Source organism: Branchiostoma belcheri, unplaced genomic scaffold, assembly GCF_001625305.1.
Source record: "Branchiostoma belcheri isolate BF01 breed outbred unplaced genomic scaffold, Haploidv18h27 scaffold62, whole genome shotgun sequence".
NCBI lineage: Eukaryota > Metazoa > Chordata > Leptocardii > Amphioxiformes > Branchiostomatidae > Branchiostoma > Branchiostoma belcheri.
In genome coordinates, this window is record NW_017804265.1 from 1,573,964 (window position 1) to 1,594,284 (window position 20,321).

Below are 20,321 nucleotides of genomic sequence, written 5' to 3' on the forward strand. Positions count from 1 at the left end.
AAAATGTCTAACTTTTTTTCGTAAATTTTTTTCTTGTTTGAAACAAGGATAATGTCCTTGTTTGAAACGACTTTTACAAAAATAATGATAAAACACGCTGTATTTTAGTGGCCTAGTTGGAACCTAGAAGAAAGTGAAAAGACGTAAAAAGAAGGGGGAAAGAATGGGAAAACACTGCTTCTAGTTTTTTTATGCATCTGTTAATCTTCTTTTATCAAGAAGGAAAGAAACAACACGAAGAAAGGGAAGCGATCCAGTTTGTGGAGTTAGGCAGGTTTGGTTCGTCTACCCCCGCGTTGAAATGGAATGGTCCATATAACGTCTCCATGGTAACAAAGATGGCGGCCGCACTGTAAGTGTCTGTGAGATAGTTGCACCAAGAAAATGCCAGGTTTGTCGTCTTTTTCTCAACTTATCCTGTCATTTTTCTTCTTCTATTAATACATAAGATGTTTGTGGTGACTTTGAAGCCCATACATAAGACCGGATGTGTGTTAAATGCGTTATAGAACCAGTATTTTGGCATTGTTTACACGAAAACGCACCCCACTCCCACTTTGACACTAGTACTTCATTCCTAAATTGCAGGTGATATTTGTCCTTCAATAAAGTATTTTGTAATTTACATAATCAGAAGTGTGTACGTATGCATGATAGGTGTGTCAGAAAAAAAACTGAACTTTGTCGATAGAGCATTTTGTTTATCATTCATAGCCATTAGACATTATGTAGGAACTTCGCTGAAACTGCTCGATGTTTAACTTTTCCCAACTCGGCCACTTCAGGATCAGGAGTAGCTTTTGTTTCCTTGTCAGTCATTTGTGTTGCGGGCATTAAAGCAATATGAAGCTCAAATTGTCCGTCTTGTGCAATACACTACACCGCTCAGTCACGCCACCTAGTGTGAATTATCAGAGGTGCAGCTATTGTAATATACATTGGGAAAAGGAAGCGCTTTGTGAAGAAAATGTGTAGAAAGTATATATTTGTTCTCAAAATATCCCATTGTCACGTTTTAAAGTTTTAACTCTGTGTGCCAACATTTTATATACAGATTGCTGTAAACAGAATTACTCAACATTTACTTTTTACATTGAAATAAACTTCCAAGACCTATTCTTTCTGGCCATTACAACTTCCGAACTGTTTGATTAAATCAAAACTTGTATCCCATGAACAGGTGTTTCTAATTTTTCTGTGTACCTACTTACAAAGATATCAGAGTCAAGTGTGACTGTTACAGAACAGGGTAATATTATAAGGGTACATGTAAAGAACCATGCATAGTTACTGAAACACGATATGTTTCTAGTAAACCCATGTATAAACATCACCAACCCTGGGAAAGTAAAGTCCCTTTTAACTATGTTTTGGGTTGTTACAAATACCCATTTTCAAACAAGCAACACCTCCAGTCCACCCCTAGACCTTGTGGGATGGTCCGAAAGCTTCAGCACAAAAGGCTGTGACATGTGTTGAAAAGTGGGTCATTGGATTTGAGGAGAGGGGGGATCAGGTTGCTGTAAGAGGACACGTTAATTTGATGAACCTAAAATACGGAGCTGTTTAAGTGAGATGACCTCGGTGCTTAGTGCCTTCGGGTGGCGGGTCTACGTGTCCGTTTGGTGTTGCTGGTGGGAGAAAAGTTTGTTTGCACATCGAGGGTAGACGTATCCAGCCTTTGATTATTGTACTGCTGTGGAGGTCCCTGCACAGGGATAGCCAACAGTCAGCCATAGTCTTCACTCTGTATTTCCAAGCTACTGTGTCCAGCGGGTCAATACTGGCAAGGCTGTACTCTCCATCCAGGATTTCCTTCGCGAAAAATAATAGTTCAAGAACAGGACGAGGAACCGACCATCTGTTGTACTGTTCCATCTCTGCTTCAAGAAGGATTGAAGATGTCTACAAGGCTACTTCAAGATGTGAAATGAACCTTTAAAGGTCTTGGGTTGCTGTCTGAAGAAGCTAAAGGTGTCTTGGAACTGGTGACTTGTCAGCACGGACTTCCTTTTTATGTTTTACAAAAAGTAGCTGCCAAGAATTTTTTCTTCTATTCAGTGAAAAGCTAGTACTCAAAAATCTTGTCCTGAAAAGTATCATCAGTGAATTTCATCTCAACGATGGATCTAGGAAGACAAACACTTTCCCTTGATCGTAAGAGGTGCACCTAAAACAACTTGCGACCAGGATTTGAGGCAGATGTCTGCACAAGAGTAACACCAAGTGCCTCCTCAAACATGGATGGCCGCTGACAAAGAGGGAGAGTGGGTAATATTTGCTGTGGACAGAGAACCTACTCACTAGGATTACCACAGATCCGGTTAACAAGTCACACAACACGACAGCCTGGTTTTCAAGTGGAGAAAGCGCTTTCGGGCCGTTAATTACATGACAGTTCGCCATTCAGGAGCGAATTTAGCAAAATTTTTCAACCCAGCAGGAACAAAGGTGGCTGTAAGAGTGAAGTGCTGGGATATATTAGTCTGAACGAGAATCTGACAGAAACGTTCATCAAATTTCCACCGGTTTACATAGCTGTGTGAATCCAGGAAGGCTTGTAGCTGAAATCTTTAACCTTCTCCCTGCTGCTTCACCCATAAGCAGTACAAGTTTGGTGTTAAATTGCTACCTTAGCAGGCTGAAGGTTAATCTTGGAGCAACAATTGTGAGGATAAGACCAAGCAGTACAACACAAAGGGTGTGTGTGCTGTTGTATTACCAGCAAGCCTAGTTCAACAGAATAGACCTCTGTAAAAACACATTTTGAAGACTAACAGAGGGAAATACTCTTCAAATTGGGAAAAGCAAGTCTTTCTTCTGACAATTTAACATGGCGGATGAAGAACTGGAAAGACCGCCATCCACGGGACCGTTCGAATATCGCAGTGACGACAAACACGTGACATCAGGGAGCGAGTTCAGCTCGATGTCGGACAGTTCAAGACGTGAGAGCCCCGGGCCGGTGTTTGGGGTAAACTTGGACGAAAGATCTCTATTGGAGCGTGTGGATAGTGCCCTGAACAGGACAGGTGCTGGCCTGGTTGATGTAATGTCATTTGCAAGCCATTAGAAAAATTCAAGCCACATTGACTACCATTTTTGCAGAAAATTAGACAAGTTGTGTTCTTTTATTATGTCCTTCGTTTACATGTTTTTCTCTTTTCTACAGCTAAAGACAAAAAAGTGAAGCAACCTTCTGTGGAGGAGCCTGAAAAAGGTTAAAGGCTTTTTAAAGGCTTTTCTAAAGGCTAAAATAGCTTTCTATAGTTTCTAATGTGGGATGTGTTGTACTCATTCAAGAAAAATGTGGAAAGTATATTGTACATATAGGTAGAGTCATTTTTTAAGCTGACTGGTACAAGTTTTTACACTAATTCTTAAAATTTAAATGAAAAACATAATTATTATTCATTAAACAGTATAGCAATTAGATGCATGTAAAAGAGTGCAGTGTTTTTTGTTTTTTTGAATACGTTTGTTTTGTTTAAAGTCCTCTTTATTTCCCTCCATACAGGTCCACCCCTTCAGAAGGGAGTTTATATCTTCCCCAATGGAGACAAGTATGGTAATTATTGCTTTCCCTTCTGTATCTGTATAGCCGGTATAAGTACCCCTCCATGTAACATACGAGCTTTCCAGGCACACAGCAGCTAGCTAACATTACAGTGAACGACTTGTTACACCTAGCCTTTGAAAATATAACTCTAAACGGACCATTTTTAATGGTATGTTGATCTTCAAAATTATCATTATTTTGCAAGCCAAAGGATCAGTACATTTCACTGAACCAGCCTTTATCTTTTCTTGTCATGATATATGTGCAGATGGGGAATACTCTCAGTCGGATACCGGGGTTCTGGAACGGAACGGCGTGGGAACCCACACAACGAAAGATGGCGTTGTCTACACGGGCCGGTGGGTCCAGGACAAGATGAGCGGACAGGGGAAGCTGGTCCACCCGTCAGGCGCGGTGTATGACGGAGAGTTCTACAACAACACGTTCCACGGGCGCGGGAAGTACATTTGGCCGGACGGGTCTTTCTACGAGGGAAACTGGGAGGAAAACAAGTATGTAAACAAAAACAAACAACTAGAAACTTTAAGGGAACTTTTGCAAAGCAAATGCATTAATGTTGATCTTCGCATACTGTCTGCTCTGTTAATTCTTGCTCAAACACATTCATATATATGGTCAGACAGGAGTCTAAATCACTCCTACTATAGAATTGCAACATGATGTAACCCACTACTAGTTACCATGGTGACAGACTTTCAGGTCATTGACCTTATTGGTTTGTAAATTAAAACTTAGTCAATCTTTTTTTTCATTTCAGGATGGAGGGTGACGGAGAGTTTATTGACACGGAAGGACAGACATGGACGGGCACTTTTCGACATCGGGCAGCCCCAGGGCTTCGCTTCAAACTGAACTTGGAAATCTGACGACTCAATAATCTCTTCTGACAGGCACCTTCCAACATTGGGCAGCCCTGGGGGCATTGTTATGAGACTTCACTGCCTAACATTCTCTGATAATTTGACTTTTCGCATTATATTTTAAAGGCTTGCATGCAGTATGCAAGCTGGTCCCTAGGTTTTGTAATTTCACTGATCTTATTAAAGAGATGTAAATATGACTGAGTTGTCTTTTAGGGTATATAGGGTTTATAGGAAAAGAAACTTATATGTTGTACATTGCCAAAATGTCCTGTATAACAAAATCTCATATTTCAAGAGGAAGTAGAGACACTTAAAAAATAATGTTTTCTTTTCAGAGGCACAGCAAATCTAGTTACTGCAACAGTGATTCATTTCGTATTAGAAAAAATAAATACATGTACATCTGACTAGAAAACTTGTCAAATAAAATATAGAATGCATTTTGATGGTTAAAACAGGTTAATTTATTATGACTACTAAGGCAACAAAGAAGACTAAATATGTCTCTTTGTATTTTTTTTTCAAAAACCTGTTTACCTGTACCACAAGTGGAATATGCCACAAGACATTACACATATATGTTCTAATTTAAAGTAGAATTATATTCTACAATCTTGAATATTTTCTGATTAAAAAAAGAACAAAGAAGAACTACAGTATTCTATTGCCTGATGATTTTCTTTGTAAATGAATTAGCTGCCATAATTACATTTAGACTGCTACATTTATGTAACAACTTTTTTTCAATTTTGTAACAATTTTGTAACATTCAATTTGTAACATTCTTTGCTACATAATACATTTCTCATAATATGGTACAACAACATAAAATAAGGATGCCAAATAATGGGTTATTCTTCGGTGAAAACTTTCTGTAAAGACCGTTCCATTGGAAAAAGATTGTGGGGAGGAAGAAATATATTTTTTAGATTCCCCATTTACAACTCTGTTATTACAGAAAAGATATTACATCAGAAATCAAGTTGAATCCCCATTGTCAAATGGGTCAGTCTTCTTTTAAAAAGTGTCCAGTTCACCCCTCCAAAAATCATTTTAATGGAATGGTCCTAAAAGGTACTGCTAGCCCACAAGCACACACAGACCTCTACTATCTCACTGTAAGTATTGATATAAAAATTATCATAATTAATAAGATTATGACACTTGTTTCTAGCTTAAAGCACCTCTGGGGGAAATTTTCATCCTGGAATGATCTAGACTAAACAAATGTAAAACCTTTTTCTACACACTATTTATATATTATAATATAATATCCATTTTCTTACGTTTTCACACGAGAAAGGAGTACATACATCAAGGCATTAGGAAATATACACTTATCCAAGGATTGCACTATGATACAGTAAGGGCACATTCAAATATCAACATTAAAACAGTAAGGCATTTATACTTTATATACAGACTGAATTGAACCTTTTTTGCTACCTTCTATTATCAAAATGGGCCCCATGTTGCTCTTGAACAAAAACTGACACATCAAAACACAGCCTTGTTCTTCTGTGGGGCCCCTAGTAACAACTTTCGACAGGCTTGTCTACATTTAAGCCTCATATATTACAGAAAAATGAAGCTGCATGTAACAGATATACGTAACAGCGCCACCTGGAGAGCTCCTGTGGCATAGCAGGCCCCATGCTTTGGTAGGTTCTAAAAACGGCAAGGTTCAGAAAACGGCATGCAAGGTTTGATTTGCTTGTAACTTATACTTTGAGACACCTGTACAGTAACCAGCACTGGCACCAATTCAAGGACATACTGAAACTGATAACTATTCTTTAATATTCGCTGGATATCGATGTATCCATATCCAAGCTGTGTTCTTTTTTTGCGACTTTCGCCCGGGCGTTTTTGAACCAGATCGCGACGCTCTTCAGTTCGAAGGGCTGATTTCGTCTCCACTCACTAGCGTTCAGTTCTTCCGCCATTTTCTTCATCTCGGAGCGTGACGGCTTCGGATTTACGTTGAACCACGTCTGGAGTTTGGGAAGCTCTGAGACAGGGTTGATGATCAGCCTTCGCCGCGTCGCGCGTGACGGTTTCCCTACGCTGTTCCCAAGCTGCGTGGCTACTGTGGAAGCTGGGGTGAGGGGCATAGTCTGGTTGTTGTGTTGTGAATACTGTCCGGCAGCTACCTGGCCTTGCACAGGTGCTGAATCGTTCATTACGACATCCTTGGGCGAAACCACTTCCTCACTTCTCGGAGTCGCAGGTGGCGCTTTTTTTATAAGTGGAGTTGGAGAAATACTGGAAGAGGTACTCCTCTCTGAAGGACTTACGCTACGACTGTGACCCTCGTCGTAACTACAAACGGAGCTTTTTCTGGATCTTTCAACTTCTTCTTCACGTTTGGACTCCTCCTCCTCGGTGCTAATTTCGTCTGGTATGGTGCTGACATTCTCTGTTTTTACGATGACACGAGGGGAGTCCTCCAGAACTCTTTTTTCAACCTCTGCAGCAATTAAGGTGCCCGTGTCATTTGGCGTGTTGCCGTTGTGGTCGCTCGAGGGAACTGTTTTTTCTACACCATTTCTGTTTACGTCGTCTGCTGGTGATCTCTTTGGCATATCCGGCTCGTCCTTAACACTGTCGGCAAGTTTGCTTCCCTGCGTGGCCGCCAACGCGCCCTTTTCCGAGTCGCTCGTGGACATGGAAGCCATGATGGAGTTGACCACCCCGGATACGAGGCTGCCGACGGTTGGGGCGGGGCTGGCGATGCCCGGTGACGTCACCATGGAAACAAGAGTGGGGCTGCCCATCATGGAGATGGGGACCACCGTCGGGATTTGCTGGGAGGGGATGGAGGAAGGTGTGACGTTGTTCGGGGCGGACACGGGAATGGAAACCGTTCTACCGTGCTGAAGCGTCAGGACGCTGTGGGAAAGCGGCGCCGGCTGGATTCGCGCCACGTTGCTGCTGTAACCCGACACCTGGATGGACCCGATTGGTCCAATCATACTGCCTCTCCTGCAAGGCAAATACAAGACAAACATGTAAGTTTGATTTGGTTTATCAAGATCTCTATTAAATTTCATACCTTGAACGCTCTTCTTGGAGTCGACATGGAATACAAAAAGATGAAATATAACAAAATAATACATTGAGCAAATGCTTCAAGTATGAAATAATGTTGAAAATGTGCTGAGAAATGACAGTAAATGTCAATATCAGACAGATTTCCTAATCCAGAATATTTTTTTCTTTTGCCACCCTTGTTGCATCAGATACCTACATAGATACATTGTTACAACTGCAGTTACATTTTTCGTCTCACTTGCCTTGCGCTCTCCTCTTATAGTGCTGTAGCCCTTTACCTCAGAGATAAGGACTGACCTTAGGCTTTACCCAAGCAATCTGTCAATAAAGATGATTTCAAACCTCAAAAAGAAAGTGACTAACCTACCTGAATCCGTTCTTGTGTCTGGGAGTGTACAGCCCCTCTTTCTTGTACTTGGCTCGTGCATTTTTGAACCAGATGTGCACAGCCTGATAGCGTAACGGAGCCTGGTGCTTACGAACCTCACTGTTGTTCAACTCCTGCAGGTATCTGGGCAAAATAATAACAATTTGTTTACTAACAATACTGTTTGTCATGATGGTCTTTTTCATGAAAATGAGCACATCCATAGCCAAAGAAGTCAATTTTTTTCTCTCCTTTTCAAGAAATTCGGGAACACTAGAGTTTTCTCGCCTTGAACAAAATGGCTGCCATACCTGTTAATCTTCATAGGATCAGGGCGCGGGTCTTCCCGGAACCACGCCATCAACTTCGGAATCTCGTGCTCCAGACTAAACGTCGTACGGAAGCGTTTTCGATGTTTGATGGGCCCGTGGCTTCCACAGCTGCCCGACTCCCCAGTTCTTGACAGCTTCTTGTTGGCACTGTGTGTCGAGCCATGGGTTGTTGTTGAATCGCGGTTAGTTGATGTCTTGGCTGCAGGAGTCGTCACCTTCGCGTACCATTCGTGGAATGCCTTGTGCTTATGTGGAGAAATTTCTGCATGGAACTCTCCCCTCATTAATTGGTCTATCTCCATCTGGGAAGGAACAGAAATAATGATTTGTACATGAACATACAGAGGCTTATACAGTAATTCAGGTACAGGTACCTTCGCATATGGTCTGCTCTGTTAATTCTTACGCAAACACATTCATATACATGGTGACAGGAGTCTAAATCCCTCCTGCTATAAAATTGCAACATGATGTAACCCAACACTAGTTACCATGGTGACAGACGTCTGGTTCAGGTCATTGACCTTATTTGTTTGGAGAACAAGAGGAAGAAGAAGAAACAAGAAACAGAGCAAAAACAATATATTTTCCTTTATTGAAGGTAAACATAATAAATAGCATATCACCTTGGTGAGTGGGCAGTCTCCGCTGACCAGTGTGTTGACCGGTTTGTGGGCCACGAGACTCTGCAGTTTGATGGCCACCTGGTGGTTCTGGTGGATCCGGCTGGACGTGGCCGCGTCGAGCTCCGGACTGCTGACCTCTAACCTTTGACTGACCTCTGACACATGAGGCTTTGCTGGGGGGCTGGACATCACCACTGTGGAGAAATAGTCCATGATTATTATCTCCAAGCAAAATAATGTTGATGAAAATAATGAAATTCACTTGACACTCCACATCTGGGCAAAAACAGGGCAGTCTCAATCTTCCCTAAAAGTTGTAACATTTATTTGGAGATTAGAGAAGTTGGCAATCTTATAGAGTATTCTCAGGCACAATTAAGTATTCTCAGGCTTTAAAAAAATCTTCAAGAAACGTAAACACTAATACTAAGTAGATACAGTCTACAACTTGATGTAAATAATATGGACATTGGAAGAACTGTAACCATTTTAGTACCTCCACCAATGGAGAAGAAGAGGAAGAAGAAACATAGCAAAAACATTATGTTTTACTTCTGCGAAGGTAAACATATTGACCTGGCTGTCTATTGGCTACACTGCTGACGGCTGCGATGACAGACTGTTGTTGTGGCGGGGCTGACGTGAGGAGCGGGGTGGACTGGTCCTGTACTGGGGACATGGTCGTCACCCCCATGGGCTGCATCGGGGTCTCCTGATGGGGTTCCTGCACCTGGGTCTCCCACCGCAGTCTGCAGGAACATCAGCATGGGGGGAAGGGTTACCTTCATGAAATTGATGCCATTTTCTGTATTTTGCTATCCTCAACATTTTGTTTTCATACATGTTCTGTTCAGTACCAAGGACAGGTATGTTTATATGTACTTGTGTGTGGATCAGTACCAAAGACAGGCTATTTAGCGAGGAAAAATGAAAGGAAAACACTAGAGAAATTGTCATGGACAGTTGACGGACAAGAAATCTGACAGTTGACTGATTGGAAAGACGCTGACATCTAGAGTTATGTTACATAATTGGCATGGACAATCTACAACACTGTCTTTGCACACCTGCACAATCACATACATGTACATGTAATGTTATACCACACTTGTGCATCACCTGGACAGATGTGTGTTACCTGGACAATTTGATCCTGAGCACAGCCAGGTGAAACACCTCCCCCAACACCTGACCGACTGTTGCCTGTGGGTTGTCTGAGATCGCGTTGAACGGCAGCGGCTTCCAGTTCTTCACTTCGATATGACCTGTAGATGATAGATTAGTTGGGAACTCAACTTTTCCATTTTTTTCTTTATTTACCTGTTAACCTGTGTATGGATGGTGATTAGCACCAAGAAAAAGTGTGTTCACCTGTGTATAGATGATGTTCAGCACCAAGGACAGGCGTGTTCACCTGTGTGTGGATGGTGTTCAGCACTAAGGACAGGCATGGTCACCTGTGTGTGGATGGTGTTTAGCACCAAGGAAAGGCATGTTTGCCTGTGTGTGGATGGTGCTCAGTACCAGGGACAGGTGTATTGGCCTGTGTGTGGATGGTGTTCAGCACCAAGGACAGGTCTGTTTACCTGTGTGTGGATGGTGTTCAGCACCAAGGACAGGCATGTTTGCCTGTGTGTGGATGGTGTTCAGCACCAAGGACAGGCATGTTTGCCTGTGTGTGGATGGTGTTCAGCACCAAGGACAAGCATGTTCATCTGTGCGTGGATGGTGTTCAGCACTAAGGACAGGCATGTTAACCTGTGTATGGATGGTGTTTTAGCACAAAGGACTGGTATACTTTCCTGTGTGTGTGGATGATGTTCAGTACCAAGGACAGGTATGTTTGCTTGTGTGTGGATGGTGTTCAGCACCAAGGACAGACATGTTAAGACAATCTTTTTGTGATCATAAACCACACTTTCCTCATTTTACATTTACAATTTTGTTATTACTCGTGAGCCACTCATTTTGCATGCATACCATGGTTTTTTGTAGACTACATTCTGGAAACAAAATAAAAGGGAAGAGTTAACAAAAAAACTTTCAACTTTGTGTTGGAACAAAGTTTGAACTTTACAACTATAAAAAAAAAACTTTCAACTTGACCTTACCAGTAGCGACGACAGACTGAACTGTGGAGTATCCCAGCTTCCCCAGCACCACGCCCACCAGGTCCAGGAAGAAGGTGGAACACGGGATGATGGCGTAACTCTCCATCTCCTGGATAACACCGCTGTCCAACGTGGTCTCGATTACACAGCGGATTGGCAGGCTTCTGTCTGTGGGGGGAGGGGGGCAGGAATGCAGGAAATACATATGAAACTAGAGAGGTAACATTTGCAAAGCAAATGCATAATGTTTACCTTCGCATATGGACTGCTCTGTTAATTCTTACTCAAACACAATCATATATATGGTCAGACAGGAGGCTAAATCCCTCCTGCTATAAAATTGCAACATGATGTAATCCAACACTAGTTACCATGGTGACAGACGTGTGGTGCAGGTCATTGACCTTACTTGTTTGGAGAAGAAGAAGAGGAAACAGAGCAAAAACAATATGTTTTCCTTTGGTAAACATAACTACAGAAAGGACGGCATTTGTGAGCAAATATAGCATATTTCAGTCCATTAAATCCTTCCCCATTGAAAACTGGACTGTTCCATATCAACCTTTTCCATCCGGTATCAAGTGTTTCAGTACCCTTCGTTTGTAACAATTGTTCTCGAAACCCCCAAATTTCAAGTCATTTGACCAAAAATGTAGAAATTGAATCCATTTGACATTTTTTTCTGTCAGCCCAAGGCACTCGCAACCTACGGAGGACAGGGGGCATGCTCCCCTCGAAACTTGTAGATTTTTAAGCCTTCAAAAATGCACTTTCTCACATTTGTATGTGTGGTAACACTGCGTTTTTTTTCAACTTTGGATGTTCTGTGTTGACGGATTGGTTTAAATATTTTTCCGTTACACACCATAAAGTTCCTATGAATCTAGGTTTGTTTTTGATGGGTTCACAGCAAAATCTACAATAACAAAAGGCATGCACATTCATGTAGAAAAGTCACTGGACTTTGGATACCCCCCGTTGTGAGAATCATTGCCAACATTGTGGTACAATCTATTATAAAGGCTTGGGAAGAAGTGGAAATAACTGCCAGACAAAACCAATTACCCATTAAATATTCATCAACCATAATTAAAATTACCAACGCCCATGAACACAAAATAGGGCAGAAATATTTTACTACATAGTGTACATGGTGAGGATTATATGTAGTCTGAGTGCCAGTCTTTCTAGCTTTCATCCGCTCCCCAAGATTCGCTACCGGACGAAAGCTAAAAAGGCTGACACAGGCTAGATTATATGTATATGTAACTGCTGGGTCTAGACCAAAAACATACTGGAAGAAATTGACTGAAGTTTGCATAGAACTGGGGAAAAATTACCACAGAACAGAACTTCTGGTGAGTTTGCAGTAAAAACACTGTGAGTATCTTATGATTTAGAGTATCCTGAGTTTTCTTGCACTTGAAATTTAAGACATCCAGAGAAAAGGAAAGTTCCTGAACACTTGTTGATTAACAATAATTGCTTTTGTGTGAGAACACCTATCAGTCCAAGTCAAATTGAAAGTTAAAACTTTATTCCCACATATAGAACTAGTGCATCAAATTAATTCATTGTTCTACCAAAACCTTATACAGGATAGAAATGTGTTGTCATTAATTGGTTGCAAACTCTGTGGAAGACTGGGTTTGAAATGCTGTTTTTCTCTCTGGTTGCCCACTTGGCAACCTAAGCCAAAAGCTAGGTTGCCCATCAATATTTCAGGTTGCCACCAATACTTGCTTTTTAGCTTAGAAGGCAAGCCATAGGCCAGGCTACCTATAAAGGTATCGCTTACATACTGGCCATGGGGGAACACATTTAATTTCAAAAGCTGTAAGCTGGGTGACTGTAAACTTTAAAAACAGTCGCCTTGTACATGTATGTAAAAGTGATAACTTGCGTGCCGGGCAACCTGGCATCTGCAATAAGTCAAGCACAGAAAAAATGAGTTGCACAGCACATGTGTAAGTGAAGGGCTGTGTACTGGTACAAAGTACGGTTGAAATACATTTGTACCTAGTCCAAAGTACCAGTATTGTACCTATATATAGCTACACTAATTATATGCTTATTTGTTAATAGCTTATATTTATAAATAGCTGGTTCCCTACTGTGTTTCAGAGACAGGACAGTGTGTTTGTGTAGTTTCAGACTGTTATTAACTATCCTGAAACAACTGTTGCATATTGGTTACACACCCTACCCTCTAGATGCCTGGACCCGTACCTAAAATATGCGTGTAACTATGCCTAAAATTTGTTTAGATGGACAACTTGTTTAGATGGACATAACTTTACTGCACAACAGTTGTACAGGGTACACATTATGGCATCTACTTAGTACATATTAACTAAATTTTCATAAGGCTAACCTAACTAATACAATAAAGTAGGACCTGGTTGCTAGTATGGGATAGGTATGGACTTTTATAATCATTGGAGGAATTTCTAATATCTATACTGTAATATATATCCCTATGTATAGCATGCAGGGGTTGTCACAAGTCATTATTTGCTTTTCAAGTTTATTGTGGTAAATGCTTTTAAGTATAGGATCATAGTAAAAAAACTTTGCTCCCTACCTCCTGGTTTCATGCTGGTGTTAGGACTGACCATGACTCGAGGCGGTTGGCTGGACCGGATCGTCGGTTGGTGGTGCTGGATCAGGTGGGAATGCGACGTCCGGTGTTCCGCGTCCCCATCGTGGTGCGCCCGGCTTCGCGGCGTGCCACCATGTTGGTTCCTGAGAGAAATTTTGTGTAAGACGGCGAAGTTCACACTATCGCTGAAGTTCATGTTCACCCGGGATGTTTATAGTAGCAGCGACACAAAATAAAACGTTACATATGCCCCACGGCCCTTTGAAAACTGCCAAAGAGGCAATACGGAGCTTTGTCAGCCTTAATAAATACTCAATGTAAGTCAAAATTTTAGAAGTCACCCAATCAGTAAGTAGCATCTGAAGCTGAATTTAGATCAAATATCCTTCAATATCTAAATGACTAGACTAAACCACGCACAAAATGATCATCCTATTAAAAACAATAAAATATTTATGATAGGACGATATGTATATCTAAGCAACGGCTACAAAAAACACCCCCGAACAGCTTTAGGCCACACCAAGTAAATTTTATGGATGACGTCTTTGGAGACCCTAAATCTAATGCGAGAGGACGAAAAAAAAACAAGAAAGGCCCTGAAAATCAAGATGCCTAGATTAGAAATAAACTAAGAGACGACAAATGTTAGGACACAAATTGAATGAGGTGACACAGTGTAACAAGCAAGAATAGTCTTTTATTCATCATCAAAAAAGCAATGAATCAGGTGGAACAGCAGTTATCGTCCTGTCCTGTTTCTTTCATCACATTTTTGCAGGCCTGCAGAAACAAAGCGTGCTCTTTACCCATTTGGCGTTACGGGTCTCACCTAACGATTTGTGGCACTGTTGTGACTCTTTGGTCATAGTTACAGGAAGCGGAATTTCTTGTTTTCTTTTTCTAGGAACAGGCCAAAATCCATGCGCGCACGGACGTCATCCATAAAATTTACTTGGTGTGGCCTTATCTCAAAATAAATCATACTAGAAGGCAGGGAATCATTGTACAGGGCTTGTATTGTGGTTGGTCCAGACCCCCGCCCACTGTCCAAAGTTTTTCAGAAATGCCAATGAAGCTTGAAAGTATGTGATCGTTGGACAATGACAATGGATAATTATCTCGTGATGTTTTATGTCACAGCTAAATAGGAATGTCAATTTCATGAGCCTTAGCACTACAGCAAAACATTTAATACAATATATATTCTATCCAGAATACATGTCTTCACAAATGGGGTTCAGTTTCAAGAAGGCTTTCAATCATAATAAAAGGATTACATATTTGGACATGATGTTTTAGCCTGTTTTCAATAATGAAACATTGGGATATACCTGATATATCTGGGTTTTTTATCCAGAATTTTGAGATATACCTGAACGTTTTCTGACATATCTTAAGTTTCTACCAAGTGGGAAGCCTTACCTGGGGGTGGGGAAGGCTTACCTGGGGGTGGGGAGTGCAGGTACTGCTGCATGGGGGTGGGGCCATCAGTATCTCCTCGGAGTTGACGACCTTGACCGGTTCCGTCTGCTTCCTGCGATGGCTGGAGCGGCCGCCCTCAGGCGAGACTGACCCACTGGACATCGTTAGTCAACCTGGGGGGGGGGCAGGGGGATAGATGGATTATGATAAGTTTATTGCAAGTTCATGCTAATCGCAGGTTAAAGCAGGTTATCAGAAATACCTGCACAGCTTCAATTTTACCAAGTGTACTAACCTGCATACAGTACTGTATACCCAGTACATGGCCCAGTGCAGGTTAGGTGCAGGTAGACATCAGAAATACCTGCACAGCTCCAATTTTACCTGCACTTACCTGCATATACCCAGTACATGGACCAGTGCAGGTTAGGTACAGGTAGACATCAGAAACACCTGCACTAAGGTGCATTTGCAGTGTATATGGTATTCAACAGTCAAAATACTGGGTGCAGATTCTGCACCCACTGCCACCCAGTATTTTGACTCTTGAATAGTACCATATACAAATGTACTGTATAATCTATTGCAACAGATATATAGTATATATATTATTAACAGTCATAAAATACTATAACAGCTTTTTTGTAAATTGACCTGGTATGATGAATGATCCAAGATGATGATTTATTTATTTATGATTTATTTATTTATTTTTTAATAACGTCTATAACTCCTGCCTCATACTGACACTGTAATACATGTACCTGTACACACCTTAGACTACACAACCTCAATTCCATGGTTGACATACTTTGGAAATTTTCAGTGTAGGGCCCTAAATGTAATTTGTTGTTTCTCTGATTTGTTTGTAGATAAAATATGAAGTGACAGGGTGGAAAAAACAAGCCAAGGCCATGATAGCCCAAAATATCATGACAAGAGCCATGAAGTCAACATACCAGGCTGGGTTATAAGTCATACAATATTGTCTTAGAATTTTGAACTTTTCATGAAATCACTACAATGGTAAATGGAAAAATTTGGAAACAACTAGGGAGTCAAGGACTTTATTGAACCATTGGCACCAAAATAGGACCATTTTGGAGTTAACTAATTGATTCAAAACCTATTTTTTTGGTGGAAATCAGAAAAATGGGGTAGATATGAGAACAAATAATGGCCTTGACATCTTTTATTGTATACTTTTATTATTTCCTTTTCAACATTTTCAGGAAAATAAAGCAGCAAATCCAAGGTTATGAGCAGAAAAGAAAATATTAACCAATACATGCACACAGCAAAAGATATTTATTTTGTTTAGTTTTAAAAATAGCCTCCTTTTGATATTCTAATTTTCTCTTTTCTATAATATTGGCTCATTTATACACCGAGCCACATCATACATGTACCAAGCTTGTCATTTTGCCAAGTTACTGACAACAGTTTTTTCTGCAACCGCAAAAGATATAATGTCAATTGCTGGTTGGCATTTCGAGGTATATGTATATGGGTCTTAATTGATGTTTTGGCTAAGATTAAGTATTGTTTTCTCAGGTGAGAACAGACGTCAGGAAACTGTAGAAGAAAAACAAAATTAAAAACTGACACGTTATAGACTTCAAAAGAGAATTATTGAATGCCTCAGAGCAAAATGAATTAAAAGGGATAGTACAATCTTTGTGATTTAACAAAAACTAAGAACTATTTTCTGTACAGAGTTTGCATTTCCTATGTGTATTGTTCACCATGGATGTCTAACCTTCATCAATGTACATGTATTTTCTGTACTGTTAATCTGTACAAGGTACAAGTGACAACCTCTTGGTCCTTTAGATAATTTTTCCCATTGACCTACTGACTATTAGCATTAAGAATCCTGTCTAAAGTGACCATCTGTCCACATAGAATGCAATTTATATGAATGAATGAATGACAACCTCTATTGCACATTTTTGCCACTTAGTACACTGGGCTAAGTACAGGTCAAAACAAAATGTGATGAACACAGATCGTAATATACAAAATAAAACTAGCTATTTTACATAAATTCAACTTCTCGATCGGTTTTCAGTTATAGTAGAGATAAAGGAACAGATATGTTTTTGATGGAAAGTTTGTCTAGCAGCAGTAAGAATATGAACTTTTTTACAGTGCTCAATGTATGAAGTAAGGAAAATTATAGGTTCTGTACAAACCTATACAGTGTATAGGCCCCATGCTCAACCCTAGGCCTCTGGTCTTGGTGGGCTGAGGTTTGACTACAGTGTATGTGTTAATTAATCCTTCTCCCCATGTTTAACCAGCCTAAGAGACTCGCACAACAATCTCCACCACCCATGGCCGCCTCTACCGTCAACAGGATCCACAAACAAAGGGCTAATCTCCGGCCAGAACAGAGGGGCTCAGGCATTGTTTCTTAATCCGATGGATTACGGCCCAGGCGGCATGTAAGCCCCAGTTAATTAGTACCCAGCCAACAGGGAGGCTGTAAAGTAGGCGGCACAGCGGAATATAACAGCCAACAGGGTGGTTGAGAAGTAGGGCTTGAAATCAAATGTGGTCCAATGGCCACTGACCATTAAAAGTTAGGCTGGGAACAACCAAAAAGACACTTTGGGACATTTTTCAGACTGTCAGCCCTTCTTTTGTTTATCAGGCACACGTCCTGGCTTTTGGATCCGGGGAAAAGTCCTCCCGAATTTCCTGTCTACTCTGCAATTATAGTGCGCCATAAGCTAAATAAAGTTGACTTAAAGTTAAAGTCATATAGCCTGATTAAGTCGCTTTACAGTTGCCGGCCGCCCAACGCCCAGCCGGCTTCCTGCGGGGAGGGGCCAGTAAAGCCGCGGACGGCAGAGTTTGCGATATACAGACTAGAAGTCATACTTCCCCAAAACAGGTTGGGACAATTGAAATCCTCACTTTGCGACAATTGAAATTTATTTTTGGGAAAGTGCTGAGACAACAGGAAGAAGACTTAATTTCGAGGCCTGGCGAAAGAGAGTTGAAATCTTGACTTTGGGACAATTGAAATTTATTTTTGGGACAGTGTTTGTTTGTTTGTTTGTTTATTAGATCTCCATTAGATTTACATGAAATCTATTCTTCCTGGAGTCACAAAATTACAATGAAACAAATGTACAGAACAGAACAAAACAAATGTACATGAAAGTAAAACCAACATAACAAAAGGTGTGAGTCTTAATAAAAATAACATAACGCACACAACATTAACTGAAATCTGAACTTAAGTGAACGGGGAGAGGTCAGAGGTCATGGATGATTAATGTAACAAAAACTGTTACAAAAAGAGGTTGCAAAACTGCAAACCATAAACAGTAGTAAATCAACAAGTGGGTGCAGAACTGCAAATCATAATAATGATAAGTAAATAACAAGTGGATGCAGAACTGCAAATCATAATAACAATAAGTAAATAACAAAGTGGATGCAGAACTGCAAATCATAATAACAATAAGTAAATAACAAATTGGATGCAGAACAGCTATCATAATAACAATAAATAAATAAGTGGATGCAGAACTGCAAATCATAATAATCAGTGCTGAGACAACAGGAAGAAGAAAACTTAATTTTGAGACCTGGCAACTATGAAGTAGGTGGCACGGCGGTATTATGAGTCAGAGATGATACACGGCTATGAGGGGCTGAACTGACAGACGAGATTAGCGTCACGCTGTCCTCCTAAACCCGGCTGATCGACGCGTACGTCTGACGTTGTGACGTTCCTAATTGGCGCTGTCGCTGATTAATGTCGTTACAGCGCGGGATTAATTATTTTTGTCTTAATAAGACACTCGTGTTAAAGTGGGATTGGTGCGTGTGTGAGGGGCGTAAGCTGCACTAATTTGTCACAACACTAATGTTTATGAACGTGGGTTATATGCCAGGATGTGTTTTAATAATCATCGTTACGCTATCTTTAGATGATTAATATAAGGCAACGTAAACTTGATTTTATGGGCACCGATTCCCCCAGAGAGATTTTCCCTGTTTTTTTAATGATTGTTTCTGGGAAAAGCTTGACAATTGTTGATACAACTCAAATTTGAAAAGAACACAGATTCAGAAAACTCATAAAATCAAATCAAGTCTTAGAATAATTAAGGCATCTCAGTAATTAAATCTATGACAGGAATAAAGACATTGTAAATATATGCATTTATTATGTTGAATAATATTGAGCATGCTTTATCAAATGGCTAAAATTTGTACATGCACTAGGTTACAGTGACTGTAGAAAATTCAATGCTTGAAGGGTTTCCAAAGTTGAGAATTCGAATTCAGTTTTTATGTTGACTTTCTAGAAATTTCGAGTGACCATGCAGTGTTACAATGGCAGAAGGAATTGGCGTTGCATGTCTATCGTAGGAGAGAACATGTGGCAAAGGCTTCGCAACGTGACATTTTCAAGAAACCTTCATAACAAGTGACTTTTGAACCATCCTCCCAACAGGAGTTCTCTAAAACTGTCAAGATACTTTCTCACTTTTCAACCATATCGAGGGACACTGTTTCAAAACTCCAAGCCTTCGAGGCAGGGGGGCATGTAAGCGCACCCCCTGCATGCGAAATGCGCCGAAATATCTACTATCCGAAGAATTCTGTGTCAGAGGTGTCTTAATCGGACTTACGCAGGAGGTGTAATTTATTACCTAATTGCCACGAGTTTTACTGCCCAGAAAAATTGGCCCCATTCGTCAACCGACTTTTCACGGCGGCGCTCGGCTTCCCCCGGACTTCATCAAAGGCGGCTCCCGGGGGTTCCCGGGCTGACAAACGACGCGTTTCCGACAAGCGCCGGCATTATCACTCGGCCATGATGTTGCGAGTGTTGGGGAATCCGTAATCGCCGCTCGCCGCTAGATTAAGCATGGTGTGTGGACATTTCTCTGGCAGTGGCGTCGTGCAATCTATCCCCTAATTACGGCGCGCTGCCAGGCTCCATAAACTCCCAACTGTGCTCGCTGTCATAAATCCTGCCTTATTACACATTGAGGGACTGCCAGGAGGGATGAATAGGTGGTCAGAAGCCCATCTAGATGGATCGAGTTCATTGTCATGTATGACTACCCTATGGCACACGCCATCGACTAGTTTCAAAAACCCCCGGAGTAATGACTTGTCTTGAAAACGGTGATAACAGAACGCCCCGACAATCCTCGCATCTCAACGCAGATTTCCATTTACGCGCCGGCCACAGATCACCCGGCGAAACTACGCCGACACGACTCAACGAACGCGAGAATTCACTTTTAGTAGCTGAAACCAACAAAAAAACCTTTAAGTTGTACTCGTAGTGATGAGCCATTTTTCAAGAGGCATTTCAATCAAATTCTA

At 41.0% G+C, this 20,321-nt stretch overlaps 2 protein-coding genes across 3 annotated transcripts in view; one reads left to right on the forward strand and one right to left on the reverse strand.

The window, feature by feature from the left end:
* Positions 1 to 316: 316 nt before the first annotated feature.
* On the forward strand, positions 317 to 4,825 carry LOC109483107 (MORN repeat-containing protein 2-like). Of its 2 annotated transcripts, none has more exons than XM_019786097.1 (5): positions 317 to 391; positions 3,173 to 3,220; positions 3,518 to 3,568; positions 3,828 to 4,071; positions 4,338 to 4,825. In XM_019786097.1, exons 1-5 carry the CDS (start codon positions 385 to 387, stop codon positions 4,444 to 4,446), a joined length of 459 nt encoding a protein of 152 aa, XP_019641656.1. In that variant the 5' UTR covers positions 317 to 384; the 3' UTR covers positions 4,447 to 4,825. The 2 variants fall into 2 exon arrangements, with proteins under 2 accessions (XP_019641656.1, XP_019641655.1); XM_019786096.1 differs by lacking the exon at positions 317 to 391 and adding an exon at positions 1,703 to 3,032.
* A 267-nt stretch (positions 4,826 to 5,092) lies between these two features.
* The window catches only part of LOC109483122, a 22,986-nt gene continuing 7,757 nt past the window's right edge, over positions 5,093 to 20,321 (reverse strand). The window contains 10 exon segments of the mRNA XM_019786118.1: positions 5,093 to 7,428; positions 7,865 to 8,008; positions 8,176 to 8,498; positions 8,823 to 9,016; positions 9,399 to 9,571; positions 9,961 to 10,087; positions 10,934 to 11,101; positions 13,518 to 13,678; positions 14,978 to 15,011; positions 15,014 to 15,133. Of these exon segments, the coding sequence (XP_019641677.1) occupies positions 6,240 to 7,428; positions 7,865 to 8,008; positions 8,176 to 8,498; positions 8,823 to 9,016; positions 9,399 to 9,571; positions 9,961 to 10,087; positions 10,934 to 11,101; positions 13,518 to 13,678; positions 14,978 to 15,011; positions 15,014 to 15,122 (2,622 nt within the window). The 5' untranslated portion in view covers positions 15,123 to 15,133 and the 3' untranslated portion in view covers positions 5,093 to 6,239.